This window comes from Triturus cristatus, chromosome 3_2, assembly GCF_964204655.1.
Source record: "Triturus cristatus chromosome 3_2, aTriCri1.1, whole genome shotgun sequence".
Classification (NCBI taxonomy): Eukaryota; Metazoa; Chordata; class Amphibia; order Caudata; family Salamandridae; genus Triturus; species Triturus cristatus.
In genome coordinates this window covers 288,679,135-288,696,572 of record NC_140584.1, presented here as the reverse complement: position 1 = coordinate 288,696,572, position 17,438 = coordinate 288,679,135, and the positions used below count along the sequence as shown (strand labels likewise).

At 42.4% G+C, this 17,438-nt stretch overlaps 1 protein-coding gene across 5 annotated transcripts in view; it reads right to left on the bottom strand.

The window, feature by feature from the left end:
* Positions 1–17,438, bottom strand: part of LOC146857170 (transcription elongation factor A protein 3-like) — a 200,230-nt gene that overhangs the window by 66,573 nt on the left and 116,219 nt on the right. For all 5 annotated transcript variants that reach the window (XR_014979861.1, XR_014979862.1, XM_085647658.1 and 2 more), the window contains 3 exons: positions 16,906–16,986; positions 15,564–15,644; positions 3,496–3,558 (listed from right to left, as the gene is read on the bottom strand). Coding sequence is in view for 3 of the 5 variants with exons in the window: in XM_085647658.1 (XP_085503784.1) it covers positions 3,496–3,558; positions 15,564–15,644; positions 16,906–16,986 (225 nt within the window). In the remaining 2 variants the exon portion in view is untranslated. The remainder of the gene's footprint in view (positions 1–3,495; positions 3,559–15,563; positions 15,645–16,905; positions 16,987–17,438) is intronic.

Below are 17,438 nucleotides of genomic sequence, written 5' to 3'. Positions count from 1 at the left end.
CTATGGTCGGCCATTTAGCGCTTGCGCTCTGCTAGCAAAAAAGACAGTAAATTACGCATGAGATTAAAAAAAAATATGAAACAATTAAATTATGGTAAATGCAAAATCGGTTTGTCTGCCCATTAATCAACTGACACTAACTTCAAGAGGTAAATATATCCTGAATATGAAATAAGCACTTTGTTGGAAGTTTACAAATTTTCCAAACTTCACCAGATAACTGGAAGGGTTGGATTGCGCAGAAATCGATGTTTAATAACCACTCAAGTTTCAAGGATTGCAATCCGCCAGCATAAACCAGGTTTCAATGGATCTCACGAGTACCTGAGCGTGCCATACAATGAAGATGGAAGGGTGAACTACGTTTACCACAAATCTTTTTCACCGCAGGAAATCACAACGCGGTCGTTACAACGACCGCGTAGTGATTCCGCATACCCTTACTCCGCAAGTCGGAACGACGACTGCAGGGAAAAAGAATGCGTCATAAGAACATGCATTCAGATGGAAGACAGTAACTCGCCCAAGGAACATGATATACAATAAGAGATCATTCTCATTTCTCATTAAAAAAAATATGGATTGATTTTCAGAAGAGATGAAATACCAGGGAAAAACAAAAATATGGGGTTGTAGGGGTTTGGGCAAACACTGGGACAAATGACCTAACAGACACCACTTAACCCTTTCGATGTGCATGACGGAGCGGTTCCGTCATGCGCATCGGTCGCACTGTGCGGATGTCGGAACCGCTCCGTCACGGCCCCGCCCGCGCAACGAACCTTCAGCACGGCGCGGTAATCCGCGCCGCGCTGAAGGGGTTAAAATAAAAGGGCCTGATTCACAAAGGTAAACTTACACTTTCTGCATAAATTTAATATTTTTGTTGCTATTCACAAACTATGAGTTAATAGGACGTTCAAGACTGCTGAGAGTCCGCAATTGGGGCGGAAAACACCGCATATTTAAAGATAGGCCTGCCCCAACTTTTTTGTGCGATGTTCTCCACCCGAGTAAACTTACTATTAACTTGTAGTTTGTGAATAGTAAAAAAAATAGTAAACTTACGCAAAAGTGTATGTTTACCTTTGTGAATCATGCCCAATGTCTGTACAGATGTGGAAGAAAGAGATTAAAATGCTTACATGATGACAAACTAATGCTAGTAGAGTGGGAGATAGATGTCCATACTAGAACGATGACAAAACAGTGAAAGACTGAAAGACTGAGAAAGCCTGTATGCAAATAAAAGGTTAAAAGTACAGACTATGTATTGATTCAACAGTACTTTTTCATTAGACGAAGATACATAAATGACTGTCAACCTAACAGCAAGGTTCATACTGCGAGCGGGGGTAGTATTAAAGTGAAACCATATCCTAAGCCTTAGGATCACACTCAGCACCATCACATGATGTATATGATATATCTGCCAGCTGCAACACATTTTATCACATGTACACTATCCAGTTCACAGGCCACATACAACAACAACTGCACATAAATGACCTGTGTGGACCAGAGTGGAATCAGACTGGAATATGTTTTTCTTGGCCTTAATTTAATTAGGATGCCAAATATATAAGATATCTATTACGTTCTTTGCAGTCTCAAGTCTCTGATTTGGATGGAGATGGAGCAAAAAAGAAAAATACGTTTTATAATTTAGACTCGTTGAATGACTTGGTGATGACAACAGCGTCCTGTTTTTGGGAGGTAACGTGCCTAAAGTCGAAATAGGTGCTGAACTGTAACTGTATATAAATGTGTACCTATTGTCCAGTTTTTTAGATTTAACTCATCAGCCTTGACATTGAAATAGATGTGGCACAAATTTCTTATTTTTAGAGACAAAGTGCTCTCGGTTAAGATAAATCAATTTTCCTAGCTAAATTCACCTAATGCCTCTAGCTGTTTTAGAAGTTATGTATACAAAGTGGAAGATCTATCTGATATGTTATCTTTAAGCTATGGTCTGATTAATGAGCACAGTAAGGGCCTGATGTAGAGTTTGGCTGTGAGATTACGCCATCGCAACGGCGACGGAGTACCGTCTCTACCAAACTGAAGGTCCATCTACTTCATTCAAAGTCGAGTGTACCTTCAGTATGTCACAAACGGAGAATACTCCTTCTCTGCCACTGACCTACACCTTCAGACAGGCCAACAGATTAAGAGCAGTCAGAGGGTTTGCCATGTGTCCACCTACCCCATTTAGAGTGGGTGAACAAATGGAAAGTTTTCACACTCTGTCACCATCAGGTAAAACCTGGCAGCAAGGGCAGTGAAAACTGCAACATGACCCCGACGCCATAGGAGAAACCTCCCATGGTGACAGTGTAATTGCTTTTTTTATTTTCAAAAACAAAATTCAGCTTTGGGATTTTGTTTATACTTTTTTTTTTTTTTACTTTGAAAGGTTCCATCGGACTCCATCATTGTTAATGAAGCCATCAGTCTAACTTTCAATGCATGTACAGAAACCACCGTTATGGCAGTTTCCGCCAATGCAAGGGATGTCCGCTGTGCAGGCGGACATCTGTACATTTGGCAGGCAAAGTATTAAAGTATTCTGCCAGACCTACGGTCCGTACTCTGCCAAATTCGAAATCAATTCTCTATGTCCTACTCCAAGGGAATCAGGTTTGAGAATAGAATAGAGGCTACAACTTGTCTTGGCGGAACCAACCATCTGTTATGATCTGGTCTAGTAAAAGTCTGCGATTCTATGATAAATGTGTTAGTCTGCCAGTAGTGAATGCAGGTGGTGCTTGGGATGTAACTAATTTGTATTAAATGGTGGTGGTTACTTTATCGATTTAACAGGTGAATGGTGTTTGTGTTGCAGTGTCACTAAAGTCTCTTGTATTCTTGCAAAAATATCTAGGGCTAGTGATACTTCACATATTTATTTCTCATTTTTAACCTTTTTGTGTGTTCAATTGTTCTTATTGACCAATCACAAATACATGTGATTTAAAGTAAACTGAGAGGAATCCCCTCTAGGCAATACCATGTGGACTTTAATGTGATTCACTTAAACATAAACAACATTACTGCTAGAACTCTTAAATACAGCACTACTGTCAGTATCACATGTTTGCCCTAAGCAACGAGGCATTTTCTGAAATTAATCAAATGTATGAGCTTTACAGGCATAGCTTCCAGCAATTTTCAGAAATTCTTGTAATTCTCCAGAGAGTGGGATATCTCTGGTAACCCAATCATTCTACTTTCTTTCTTCTTCAGAATATTACCACGGTGGTCTACGTGAGAGGAAAAGGATAAGATGTAATGGCAAGTGCAGGGCTTTAAGTTTAGGAAATTATAGTACATTTCATAACTCCATGGTAAAATGCTTTACTGTAAGAAAGATAATAAGTGTCACTCGACCAGCCCAGAGTGGGTAGGTTCTTAACCATAAGGGATATGAGAAATAAATCACTTGGAAAGTAAAAAAAAGAAAAATAGAATGTCCAAATCCAAACAGCTTACCTTTCTGTAGATGGACGCTTCAGAGGAGAAAGGGTGGTGGGTCTTGACTCTCCAGAGGCCTTCCTGGATAGATAAAGATAGAATAAACTTAGAGGCAATGATTCCACTGATTCCTTGGTAGAGGGAGAGCACTTGCAAATCTTCACAAAATGCTTCAGTGCAGAAAACAAATGAGAAGAAAATGAATTACTTCCAGGGAAAGCACATGGGTATGGTTAAATCTTACATTACAGAGCTGCAACAGCCACTCTAGTTATAGTTAGGATTCACAGAGATGTGAATTCTTCAGAACTTTGTCCACTAATAACTTTGCGCTCGTTTCCCAAATCTCCATGAAACTTTGCAGGCCTATTCCTTTTTCCACATTGGCAGATGATGCAAAGTTTCATGGAAATTTGTCAAAGGGGTGCAAAGAAAAAAAGGGGGGGCACCAATGCATTTTCCATAGACTTCATACTCATGCATAGTGCAAAAATGACTGAATGGATTGCAATAAAATTTGGCAGGAATATACATTGCATGGTGTCGATGATCCTTTTGGGTAGTACAGGTAAGTAGGGTAAGTATTTTTTAAGTTATGAGGCGTTTTAGTTTATTGATATCTGCTGTCGCAGTACTTTTGTGAAAACGTGCTGTATTTTGTACCGTGGTATATAACGATGACAAGGCATTATGTGATTTGCTAATGAAGGCCTTTACAAAGGTTAAAGGCTTCCATGTTGTTTTAAGTACACTTTGGCTATGTTCTGCGTTACAACCTTAGATGTAGGTAAGTATTAGGATTTATATTTTATCTCTACTTATTACCGCCAAGTGGTAACAGGTAAGGAAAATTAGTTTCTTTCAAGTTCCTGTATATTTTAAAAATAAACATGTACTGAGGTAATTCCTAAGAAGCACTGAGGTACTTAAAAAAAGTTAAGAAATTAAAAATACAAAGTATTACATTATATATTACAAATATAGTGTACTACAGTGAATTTGTTCTACACATTTAATTCTTTACAAAAAAAAGTCTACAAAGTACAGTGGTACTAAAAATTAACACGCTAGATAATAATTATTTTTTTTAAAGTGTGCTTCACCATAAATTCTTGTAATGTTATATGGAAAAATATAAATACATTTCTCTACCTATTACCACTTTAATAATATAATAATATGTAGGGAACATTAATAAAACCTACTACTTACCTATATCTAGGGCCCAAACCCACAATGCAGCGAAACTGTAATAAAATCAACATGGCTGTCTTTTACATTTTGTAAAGACAGCCATTATCCAATGAAATAGTGCCTTCTCATCGGCATCCACTGCAGTATACCGTGAAGTTACCACAGCATACAATGAAGGTACTGAGATATACAGCTACAGAATATATTTTAAGTATTTTATGAATTATAACATTATTACCCCTTACACTATTTACACCTACTACCAAAAATGACCATTTATACCTCAATCTATATTTCTACCACATTACATCTATACACTTTCACCCACTTTCATGCTATGTCTGTCTCGGGTACCGCACTCCACTCTATGCCTCTGTGCCACTCCACTCTATGCTATTAGACTCTATGACACTCTACTGTATGTCACTTCACTATACACCACCCCACTCTCTGCTAATTCAATGTACACCACTCCACTCTACCCAACTCCACTGTATGCCACTCCACTCTACACCACTCTCTACTCTATGCTATTCTATTCTACGCCACTCCATTCTACACCACTCCACTGTACGCCCGTCCAATCTTTGCTGTTCCACTGTACGCCACTCTGATACGATACGACCCATTACTCTATTACATTCTATGCCACTCCACTCTACGCCACCCCAGCATACACCACTCCACTTTACGCTATTACACTGTACGCCACTATACTCTACACCCCTCCACTGTACACCACTCCACCATATGCCACTCCACTCTATAACACTCCAATGCAAGCTATTACACTGTACACCACTCCAATGTATGCCTCTCCACTGTATTCTACTATACGCTACTGTATTCTACTGAACAACACTTCACCCTACACTATTCCACTATATGGCACTCCTGTCTATGCCATTACACTCAACGTTATACCACTCTACACCAGTCCGCTGTAGGCTACTACATTCTATGCCACTCCACTCTATGGCACTCAACTTTACGCCACAACACTCTAAGCTATTACACTCTATGCCACTCCACTGTACGCTACTACACTTTACACCACTGCTGTCGACCCCACTACACGCGACCCCGCTCCACTCTACAACACTTCACTCTACTGTATTCCACTCTACACCACTCCACTGTATGCTATTACACTGTACACCACTACCGTCTACTCCAGTACACGCTATCCCGCTTGACTCTACAACACTCGACGCGTTGCAGCTCCACTGTATGCCACTCCACTGTACCTCACCCCACTCTGTCACTCAACTATACACCACTCCACTCAACAGCATTCCACTCTATGCTATTCTACAGTATGCCACTCCACTCTACACCACTTCACTTTACCCCCACTCCAATGTACGCGATTTCCCAGTATGTCACTCCACTTTGCACCACTCCACTTCACACCATTCCACTGTACCTCACTCCACTCTATGCCACTCCACTCTACGCCACTCCAGAATATGCCACTTCCATATATGCCACTCTACTGTACACTATTCCACTATACACCACTTTACTCTGGCATTCCACTGTACTCTACTCCACTGTGTGCTGTTCCACTGTATGCCACTGCACTTTACACCACTCCGGTATATGTCACTCCACTTTACACCACTCCACACTATTCCACCATATGCATCTCCACTGTACTCCCCTACACTCTACGCTATTCCACTGTATGCAACTCCACTCAATGCCTCTCCAATATCCGCTATTCCATTATACGCTACTCTACTGTATGCTACTCCACTCTGCCACTCCACTGCACACCACTACAGGCCACAGCACTCTTCTATTAACTACTGCACTATATGCTACTCTACTATACGATATTCCACTGTACGCATTCCACTGTATGCTACTACAATGTATGCTATTCCTCTCCATGCCACTCCACGCCACTGTACTATCTTCTATTTCACTCTACGCCACTCTACTCTACACCACTCCACTTTACCCCTTGCCACTCCATTCTTTGCCACTCCACTGTACGCTATTCCACTGTACGCCACTCCACTATATGCTATTCCACTATACGCTACTACACTCTACGCCACTCGACTCTATGCAATTCGACTTCATGCCACTCCAGTGTTCCCCGCTCCACTGTGTGCCACTCCGCTGTATGCTATTCCATTGTACTCCACTTCACTCTATGCCACTCCACTCTATGCTACTCCACTGTATACTACACTACGACTCCATTCTAAGTCACTCCACTCTATGCTATTCCAGTGTACTCCACTCTACCCAACTCCACTCAACTACACTGTACTCCACTTAACAACAGTCTACGCCCCCTCCACTCTACCACACGCTACTCCCCTCTGTGGCACTACAGTGTACAATAATGTACTCCTGTCAATGCCAGTGTACAGCACTGTACTTTACTCTATACCACTGTAGAACACTGTAAAACACACTACGCAACTCCATCTATGTCTCTCAAACCCACTTTACCATATTCTACTCCATGAGACAGCACTCCACTCTACTACTAGACTCTATGCCACTCCAGTGTACACTACTCTACGCCACTCACGAAAGTCTATGCCGCTCCACTCTACCAAATTATACTGCTCAGTACTCCATGCCACTCCACTGCACAACACTGTAATCCACTCTTTAGATCTCTACTCTACTCTACGACAGTTTCTGACACTCTACAACAAGCAGTCCACTCCACTTTGCCACACAGCACTCCACTGTACAAACCTTTATTCCACTGTATGCTATGCCAGTCCATTCTACTCTGCTGTGCAGTTCCCTACTCTCCAACATGCTACTCCATTCTATGCTACACTACTCCACTGGACTCCATCCCACTCTACTACACAACACTTTACCCCTTGCTATAGCACTGTACAACTCTCCACTCTACCACACTCTTCTCCACTCTATGCAACTCCACTCTACAAGACTCTACTACACTCTGTACCGCTGTACCACTCTGCACTCTGCTCTAATCCACTGTATGCCACTCCACTCCACTGTGCAACACTATACTCCACTTTTCAACACTTTACAACAATCTACAACACACCACACCATGCTACTGTACTGTACAACATGCCACTCCAATTTATAGCACTTTACTCACCTGTACGCTACGGGTGGGTGAAGAATTTCGCTCCACCGGTGGAGTTTGCAGAGTTTTTCCCACTCCGCACATATCGCAGAGTTCTGAAAAACTCTGCGAAGTGATGCGGAGCGAAGTTTTTTCTCTCAAGCAGCTCGCCAATGTTAAGTTGACGAGTGCTCGCAAGAAAAAACTGAGCACTAGACCTCCTCCCGTCGAGATTTCTCAACGCAGGTGGTCGCAGCATGTCACGACCGCTCACGTTGAGAAATCTGCCGCTCTCGCTGAGGATGCTACTGCTCGAGTAGAATGTCTGCTTGAGCGGCAGAAAGCAGCAGCACCCTCTGGCATGATGTGTGGTGCCGTTCATGCTGATTTTACAGCATGGGACAAACTCCTGCCACTAAAAATTTGTGCGAGCAGCGCGATTTAACAGACTCCGCCGCCGAATTGAAGAAATAAAAAATTTTTTAGGGGTTCACTGATACACCTGGTCCTTTAACCCAACAAAGAAGAGATTGCACAGAAGCTGTAATATCAAAAATAAGTATTTATTATCCTCACATGAGGGACACTGCGTCATTCAGTACCCTCAGGCTACTGTAGGAGACAGTCTAAGGAGTGCAGAGAACAGGCGCCTTTTATACCCACACAGGGGCTCAAAAGGAGGTGGTACAAGTACACATGAGAAGAGTTACACACACAGATGGTCATACAGAAAATGCACAGTCAACAAGTAGGAGTAGTAATGAGTTGCTGACATCCGTTAGAACAGCCTGACAGTTACAGTCTAAGGCAGGTGCATGAGCAGCTACAGACTCTTCTGAGCATGTGCAAGGCTCTGGCTCAGTGCTAAAAGAGTTAACTATATCACATGACACAAGCAGAATACAAGGGCAGTCAACAGCGAAGAGGGAGAAAGCACATGGCGAGCACATGGCCAAATAAAATGGCTGCCACAAACAAAATGGCTTCAGCAGATGCTAACAGCTATTGCAGCTAGTTTTCCACAGACTGAGTTTTTCCAGCACTTCGTGGAGTTCCGCGGAATAAAACTCAGCGAACTCAGCTCAGGCCTACTCTAATCTAAGCTACGCCTGTTCACTCTAGTGTACTTTACGCCACTGTATTATACAACACACCACTGAACTGTATAAAACTTTAGTCCACTGTTCACTACGCCACTCCACTCTACAACACTACACGGTACAACACTACATGACCCTCTCCTCCTCTTTTCTGTGTGACACTACACTTAATGACCCTTCACCTGACAACACTGGACTCTACAATATCAAACACATTTTAATTAAAAAAACAATCAAATTCAATGCAAAAACCAAAAGTTAAACCTTAGTTATTGTTGGGAATACTTTATTATTTATTAAATATATCATCTACACACCAACTTTAAATTATTGTAACTTTATTTATTCTTTCTATACAAACAAATCTTAGACTACACAAAATGTAGAATTCTAAACTTATACTTTTACTTTATATTTATAATTTACACAACACCTTCAAATTACTATAAATCGCATACCTCTCTACACAGTGTTGTCACCTCACTCTACACACTACATTTACTATAAATCGCCACTATGCCACATAATGTGATTTGCAATGTCATAAGAGCTGTCATCAATGCTGTCATTTCACATGGTGCAAGTGATATAATATGCAAGGGTATAACCAGTGCATGGAGAAGGCGCAAGTTATAATTAGCAATCTTTTGTTTTTTAAGGAGAGGGGGGCCACTTCGAGCCCCGGGAACCCATCTTAAATGGCCTTTGTTTTTTATTTTTAATTGGAGAGGAGCGTGATTTTCCCTTTGCCAAGCCACTTTGGGTCCTGGGGTCCCCATCCAGCTGGACCTTTGCTTTTTCACAAGCGCGGCCCCCCTCCCTAAGCCAATAGTGGCCTCGGGACTATATCCCAGGTGGGCACCTGGACCCCTACAAAACACTATCGGCCTCATTTTAATGCCGGTCTGACGAGTGTCCGACCGGCATCATGCCGGAATGGAAACCAACCGACTAGTAGTTGGCGGTTCCATCCTACAAATTCAGATGCTACCGCCCATGAGGCAGTCATAAACATCCATTTTCCTGATGTGGCTTGTGCAGCGGGCAGAAAATGGTCGCAGCACAACCCGCATTTGGAAAATGGATGTTTATAAACATCCATGCACCGTGAGCCAGGCACCATGTGGTGCCTGGCACGTGGGGTATTGATGTTTGGTTGGCACCACAGGTGCCCCCCCAGGCCTCTTAGCGGAGGCCGTGGAGGGATAGGGACCCTGCTAGGGGCCCCAAAGTCTGTTTCTGATTGAAAGGCTGCCTGAAACGTGGATCGTAATCCCTACGGTGGTGCCTGAGCAGGCTCTGCCCCATTGTAGGGGATTACTTTCCACCCGCTGCCCCGATAAGCTCCTTGAGCCCGTCGGATAGGCAGCAGTCGGTCCCTCCACCCTCTGCCTGCGACTGCAGCATTATGATGATTATTGTCGGACTGAATGTAAAGATGTCGGTTGGATCGCAACCGACAGGCCGTCGGTTGCCATCCGACCGAGATTGTAATGAGGCCCTAAGTTGGGAGGCACAGGACAGCCCCCACGGCCTCACCAGTTCCCTGTAGACACCCACCCTGAGTGCATAGGGTGCCAGCATCACTCCTGCCTGGCAGTGGCAGGTATAATTTCACTGCTTCTGCTGGGCGAAAGCAATCTGTGTTTCCCTGCCTGAAAGAGCATCTGGTATGGGGTCCTTTGGGTCTCACCAGGGTCAGGGTGGAGGCGCACATGCCACCCTCCCCTCTATTTACCATTTGGCCCGAGGAATGGGTTCCTCGCTGCCTAATGGAGGCTTATGGAGGGGGCCACTAAAAACACTTAATTCCCTCAAATATATCCTAACAAGACCCACGGACTCTGGCCCACCCCAAGGGTCTCATAATTTAAATAAGAAATTACGCTGGCCGGTGTTTTCCTTTTTTTGTGCCACAGGACTACATTCGGATCACGGCTTTAACAAATATATATTTTGGTCACTCAAGGGCTAGGAGTGCGGAGTACACCAACCATGCACCCTTGTTTATATTTGTTTTAATAATCTCAGGACAGGTGACTAAGTCCCCAAGTCCTGCAATGGCTATCTGCGACATTTTTTCTCACGTTGCAGGCAGCCAATCAGAATGCTCGCACCTCCTGGAGCCTCGCTACTGTGGCAGTAATTTGATCCAAATACAAAACAGGGCCAATCAGAATGCTCTGGGTTTTTTTTTATTGGGATTGAGGGACTCTTGCAAGAATCATTTAAACCCCACCATCCAATTATACAAATATTTTTTAATTTTAATTTCTTAAAAACAATTGCACGGATTTACACCAAAATACAAAAAGCACGTTTTCTGGATGAACATTTAGCTTTCTTCCAAATGTGGTATACTTCATTTTTAGTGGTACCACTGTTCAAAAAACAAAAATGGAAAAGGCATGGGGATTTTGCATTTTGCCCCCCCCCCCCCCTTTTTCTCGGCACCCGCTTTACGGATCATCCCAATTCCCAAAACTTTCAAGGTAGAAACTAGTCAAAAAGAGCAACTTTTGGAAATACATTTCCTGTGGAAATGCTGACCTAACTATAAATGTGTGCGTGCGTGTATAGATAGAGATATCTTTATCCACAAATGAAGGCAACATTTAAATGTGGTGAAATCATTTTTTAATATGCCACAGGGAACCTTATAAATCAAGTATACACATGAGGCGATTCGACCGGGTTCTTGTTCACGAGTATAGTCTATTCTTTGTGACTACGCCTTAAATACCTCCCATGGAATTTATAACGTAATATCACTATATTTCCTATTGATTTGAGGCAAATTGTATAATCCATTTCTATTTGTTCATCAAATGAATCACATCCAATTAAACAATCATAATTTCTTTCAATATAAAGTGACCGATTCATGCATGCTCCAGTAGGTGGGATTTCTTTTCTCAAAATGTAGAAAGTTAAACAGCACAATCCCTCCCTCTAGTGGGCATATTTTCTATGTGGAAATTTCCCAATGTCATGATTCTTAACTTTTTACTTAACATGTCATTCAGTCCCAGCAATGGAGTAGAGCCAATGTCTCTGGACACAATAATTTCAAAAATTATAAATGAACATGGAATTCTTCATCCTGTTTATGTCCCGTGGAATCCTTTGTTTTAATTTTCATTATGTATTTTACTCCAATTGCCGGAGTTCTCTAACACGATCACCCCCACGTACTGATTTCTCCATCAGCTTCCTAAAAACGTAGTGATTTAGATTGCCCATTATTCTCTTTAATATAAGGTCCCATGATAGGATACGGTGGGTCCTGGTTGTCAATTGCCTGTATGTGTTTCAAAATACATTTGTTCAGTGGACAAGTCATACTCCCAATATAATTTTTTTTGCACGGACATTCCAACATGTAAATTACAGATGTAGGTTTGCAATTAATATATTTCCTCACCAAGAACTTTCCACCATGCACTTCAAATTCAGTAACCAACATTCATTGATTGCTTGCATGCTTTGCATTTAAAACATCTTCAAAGACATCCTTTTTCCTTCTTAACCAAATATATTTTTTCTTCTTCAAAGCAGCTTTTTGCCAGCATTGATGATCTTAAGAGGCTTTCAGAAACATCAGGAGAGGGCAATTCTCTATTCTCTCCTTTAAGTCAGAGTCCTTCAACAATAGGTGCAAATGTCTCAGAAATATTTTCCTGATTAGTGGGATCTGCTGCTTATAAGTTGTTATCATTCTTATTTTGTTACCCTCGTCGTTATCTTTGTTTCATAGATTTTTGTTGCTAGATTTCCTCTCTTTTGATTTCTGTCATACTTTCACACGCTCTTTCTATCATCTCAGCAGGATAATCGCGATCCAAAAATCGCTTTTTTTGCTTTAGTGATATATTTCTCCATTTCACTTCTCTCTGAACAATTTCTTTTGTTCTAAGCATCTCAATTCCATATTAGATTGTTGTCATGATGGCTAGCAGCATGGAGAACATTATTTGTAGTAGTGGCTTTCCTATGTATCGTGGATTCCAGTTTGCCATTGTGTACATAAATCAGATTAGCTTGGCCAATCAACTCAAGAAGGCATGGTCTCGCATAGGTCGACTCTTCCACTGGCAGTTGTGGCCCTGCACAGACCGGGTCCCACCCACAAGGGCAGCCCTGACTGGGCTTTGGCAATTGCAGTCAGTCTCTCTTATGGGAGCCCCACAGACACTCCATTTCGTTCCTCCTGCACTCACTCATCCTGTAAGGTTGGCAACCTCGTTTCCTCTCTCAGTAGGCAGGCACGCTTCTTGACACTTCAGGACAAGAATGCAACCTCTAGCAAGAGATTTAGGGGCGTATTTACAAGGGAATTGTGCCACCGGAAAGTCACTTTTTTGACGTTCCGCTGCCGCAATGCCCTGCACCATATTTACAAAGTGGCGTTAAGCCACTTTTTGTGTCTCAACGCTGCTTTTTAGACTTGGTACCCTTTCACGCAGGTATCAGCATGAAAGGGGCATGCGATGGGTGTTGCTGTGGGCGTTCCACCACAACACCCATTGTTTTTTGTTGTTGCCCCAGATTTACAAGGAGTTGTAAATCTCAGGCAGCACCAAAAAGGAAGGCCATGCAATAGCAGGCGTTAGAATGGCGCAACGAAGGGAAATACTTTTATTCTCCTTGTTTTTGCTTTTCTGCAGCACACATAGAAAAAGCTAAATGCCATTAAAGATTGTTTATGTGCAGAAATGTGTCCCATCCTGCACATAAACAATCATTTAATAATGAGGATTTGCTTTGATTTGTAGATAGCAGTACACATAGAAGTAACAAATCGCCATTATTTAGGGGTTATGTGCAGAAATGATTCCCGACAACACAGGCACCCTTGCACTATGGCACAAGGGTGTCTGCTTTAGTGCTAGGCAGCTATTTTTAATGCTAGCACTAGAGAAAACACAGGGGTGCACCGTATTATTGCAAATACGGCACATCTCTGCATTTAGGAAATGGCGGAGCGTGGCGCTGCAAAATTTGCCACAGGTCCGCGCTCCGTCATTTCCTTGTAAATATGCCCCTTAGACTTAAGTGATATCCTCACCTCTGGAAAGGTGGTTGTCATGTAGAAACCAGTCCTGGTTGAACGGCAATACTCTGGGTGTCTTGCAGAGCACCTCCTTCCTTGGCCATAGAGGACTTGGAATTAAAACAGCAAGAAGTAATAAAAGTTGTGCAGTCCCACTAATACAACAAAATGAGACCGGAGATGTGAACTGGGCTGAGGCTGTTCTCCTTTCAAGGACCCAAGGTGCTCTCCAGACGCAGCATTTGTGCAGCGTGATACTTATCACAGTAGGGTGGTCTCCAACCTGGAGCACACTCGATAAAGGCACAAAGAGGAATTAGGTTTCTGCATCTGGCGTTTTCATCAACCAACTGGAAAAGTAATCAGGCAAAGACAAAAGAGCAAATCTCACTAAAAGTTTTCCCCACTTTGCACCGCTACGGAGTCTGCAGTAAACCCCACACCCCAGCACCCACCGAATACAGGGTTCAGTAAGACTAGCCAGCAGCTCCTTGCTAAGCAAAAGGCCAAATTGAATAACTAAGGAGTCCTGTTTTCACTCCCCTCCCTCCAGTGTCTAGATCTCATCACCCCAACATAGGGAATGCCAGCAAAACACGCTCACTGATGGGGAAAATAACCCTCATCTCCATCTTGTGCAGAAGCCAGGGAAAACCAAATGGATCTCACAGGCCTCCATTAATCTGGTTCAAGGATACATCAAGCATATACCACACAGGCTACAAACATCAACATACACTTGGGATGTTAGCGCAAAGGACCGGATAAGCAGAACTTTATAGGAGACGGCCAGTAGGTCTCCAATTCAGTGACCCACATAAAAAGCTTGGGTCAAGAATTGTTTCACAAATCATGGTACACTGCCACCACTATTCTAAGCACTAAACCCATGAGTGGTGCTGCAGCCCGCTGTCACTATCATGAGTGCACACTTGGTGGGCCCCTCAATGTTACAGGACCTGCTCATGTAATCATACAAGCCTAAGCCTCTGTGCACATGCTAGATTAGCAAGACGCCAGGGTCAAAATCAAAATCAGGACACCAGATACATGTAGTCAGGCACTCGGGGGAACACATTTGTACACCATGCAGGGGAGATTCAATTCCTAACACTCAACTATACCAAAAAAAATCTAGAAAAACCACATAAAAACAACATCCAAAAGCAACATTTAAAGCACTGAAAAATCATTAGAAGGAGGAGTCTCATGGCATATCTCAAGAAGTCAGCGACTGCGGATATCACTATCACTACCACTGCTTCACACGGTTTTAGGAGTGGCTTTTTAGGCATGTGATAAGGACCCTTAGACTGTTCCCAACAGCCAGCACTGATATCGTTTGTCGCAAGTGTCCTTGGGCACTGCCATTGTTCACAAGTAGGTCCACTATAGATCACCACTCAGTCACTGGTAAGGTGCAGGCTAAATGTGGTAAAACAGGTGTAGCACTCAAACAGCTTGTTTTACTGCCTTCATCATCACAATCTGTGAGATGATTTGTAACAACAGCAATTTTTACATGCCTCCCAACAGTGGTGATAACATAAACACAGTGTGATATTTCATGCTGTATTAAACCTACACTATGAATGAGGTCTAACGTAGTAAAGCTCCTCCTCATTGCAAGATGAACTACACAAAAGAAGAGATCCTGGCTTACCTCTCCAGCTTGTGGTCTAATGGAAGCGCCTTTGGTGTCGCAGGTTCGGGGACAGGCTTTGCGGAGGCAAGAGATGGCTTCCTGAGGAAAGAAGACGTGGCATCAGACAGAAGGATTCAGAAACATGGAGCCATGTTGCATAAAAATGTAAATCCCTAATTACATGTAATTTATGACCTCTCCCCTATCCTCTTCAAATCCTGACAGGAGATGTGAACCTTTCAAGAGCCCTTTATTTGGAATCCATTGGCCAGAATAAGGGCTGTGATGAAATCTCAACCGTGGTGGAATGGCACCCTTGCAAATAGGACTCGGTGTATGAAACTCAATCCATATGTTAAGCATTTCCAAAAGAGATTTTACAAAAGTATTAAAGCTTAACCCCAAGATAGCGCCTTCCTGGGCGTAGGGTCCCATAAAAAACATCATGGTTACTTAATTGCACATCCATTATCAATTGCAAGAGCTTTGCTGGACACATTCACAAGTGAGGACTAAAATTTGCTGTACTATATATATGTATATATTACCTGCCTGCAACAGAAGAGGAAACATGTACTTGGAAGGGGAGATTGTGGTGGGAAAGAATAACATGAGGGCATGTCATTTGGACAAGTGATAGGATACGTGAAGGCAAATATTTGAGAGAGGGCTTTGGGACATATCAACATTCCCCGACCGAAGCCAGGTGGAGCTTGCTGAGAAGAATAGAGTAGAAGATTTCACCCAGTTACAATGCAACCCTATCAACAAAGGCTGCTTCCCTATACATACACAAACCACACTTAACGTATCACAGGTGCATGCCTTCAGTAACGACCCGTTGCATTGCGGCTGAGGCAGTGCTTTGTTTTTTCATTTCTTTTGTCAGTCTTCATTCTAGCAGTAGATCAGATCAGATCAGAAGTCATTTATTTCCAAGAAATATATTCTTATAGAAATATTACACACATTTCTAGGTTCATAAAAAAACTAATATAAAAACAGATACATTCATTTTAGCGGTCAATAATACATTTTCAATTAGATCATTTCATTTCAATTAAAAAAGTTAGTACAGTTTCATTTGTGATGAGGTAACCTGCTGACATTACAGTGTTTTGCTTTCGTTAAAGCTTGCTAAACAAGCCGAAACGGATAAGGTGGCGCTGTATTTGAATGCTGAAGAACCGATGAAATGGTAGAATACCCAAGTGCTTGCTCCAACAAGAGAGCAAGCCCTTAGTGTAGACAACTGGCTCCGGATTCCACAAGTGGCAAAGACAAAAACAGAGATTGTAGTAGCACTTAGGCAAAGCAGCATAGAATAAGGTAAACCTAATATAGATCATTCCTGGAATACCTGTCGAGCCTTGGGTCATGTAGAGCGGACTTTGAAGCTGTGTCGGGAGAGAAGGGGTTGGGAGCAGTGATAGAGGTGGTCCTGCAGAAGAAAGATAGGCATGAAACAAGTGAATCCGAAAAATTGAGCTAATGCCACATAAGACTTCAACCCTCCCCCCACAAAGGCATGAATGCGTCAATCTGACAACCACGCGTAGATGTCACATTCAAACTCAGCCCTAATTATTGTTTCTCCAAACTTTAACACAGTCCCTTTGAAACAGGAAGGCCTGGGACCTAATCGAAGCTTTTACACTAGGCTCACTACATTAGGAATATCCAGGATTTAATATATATCACACAAAATTAATGGCTTCCTTACACTGCATTCCAAAAAGATAGACAATCCTTTTGCTTGAACTCCCGATTTCTAATTCCCTACACAGACTTTCAAAAGATCTAAAGCGCCTAATTTCTGACACACATCTTCCATCCGGATCTTCTAAAAACATCTTCTCTCTACTAGGTACCTTATTGAATCTATCTGTGTGA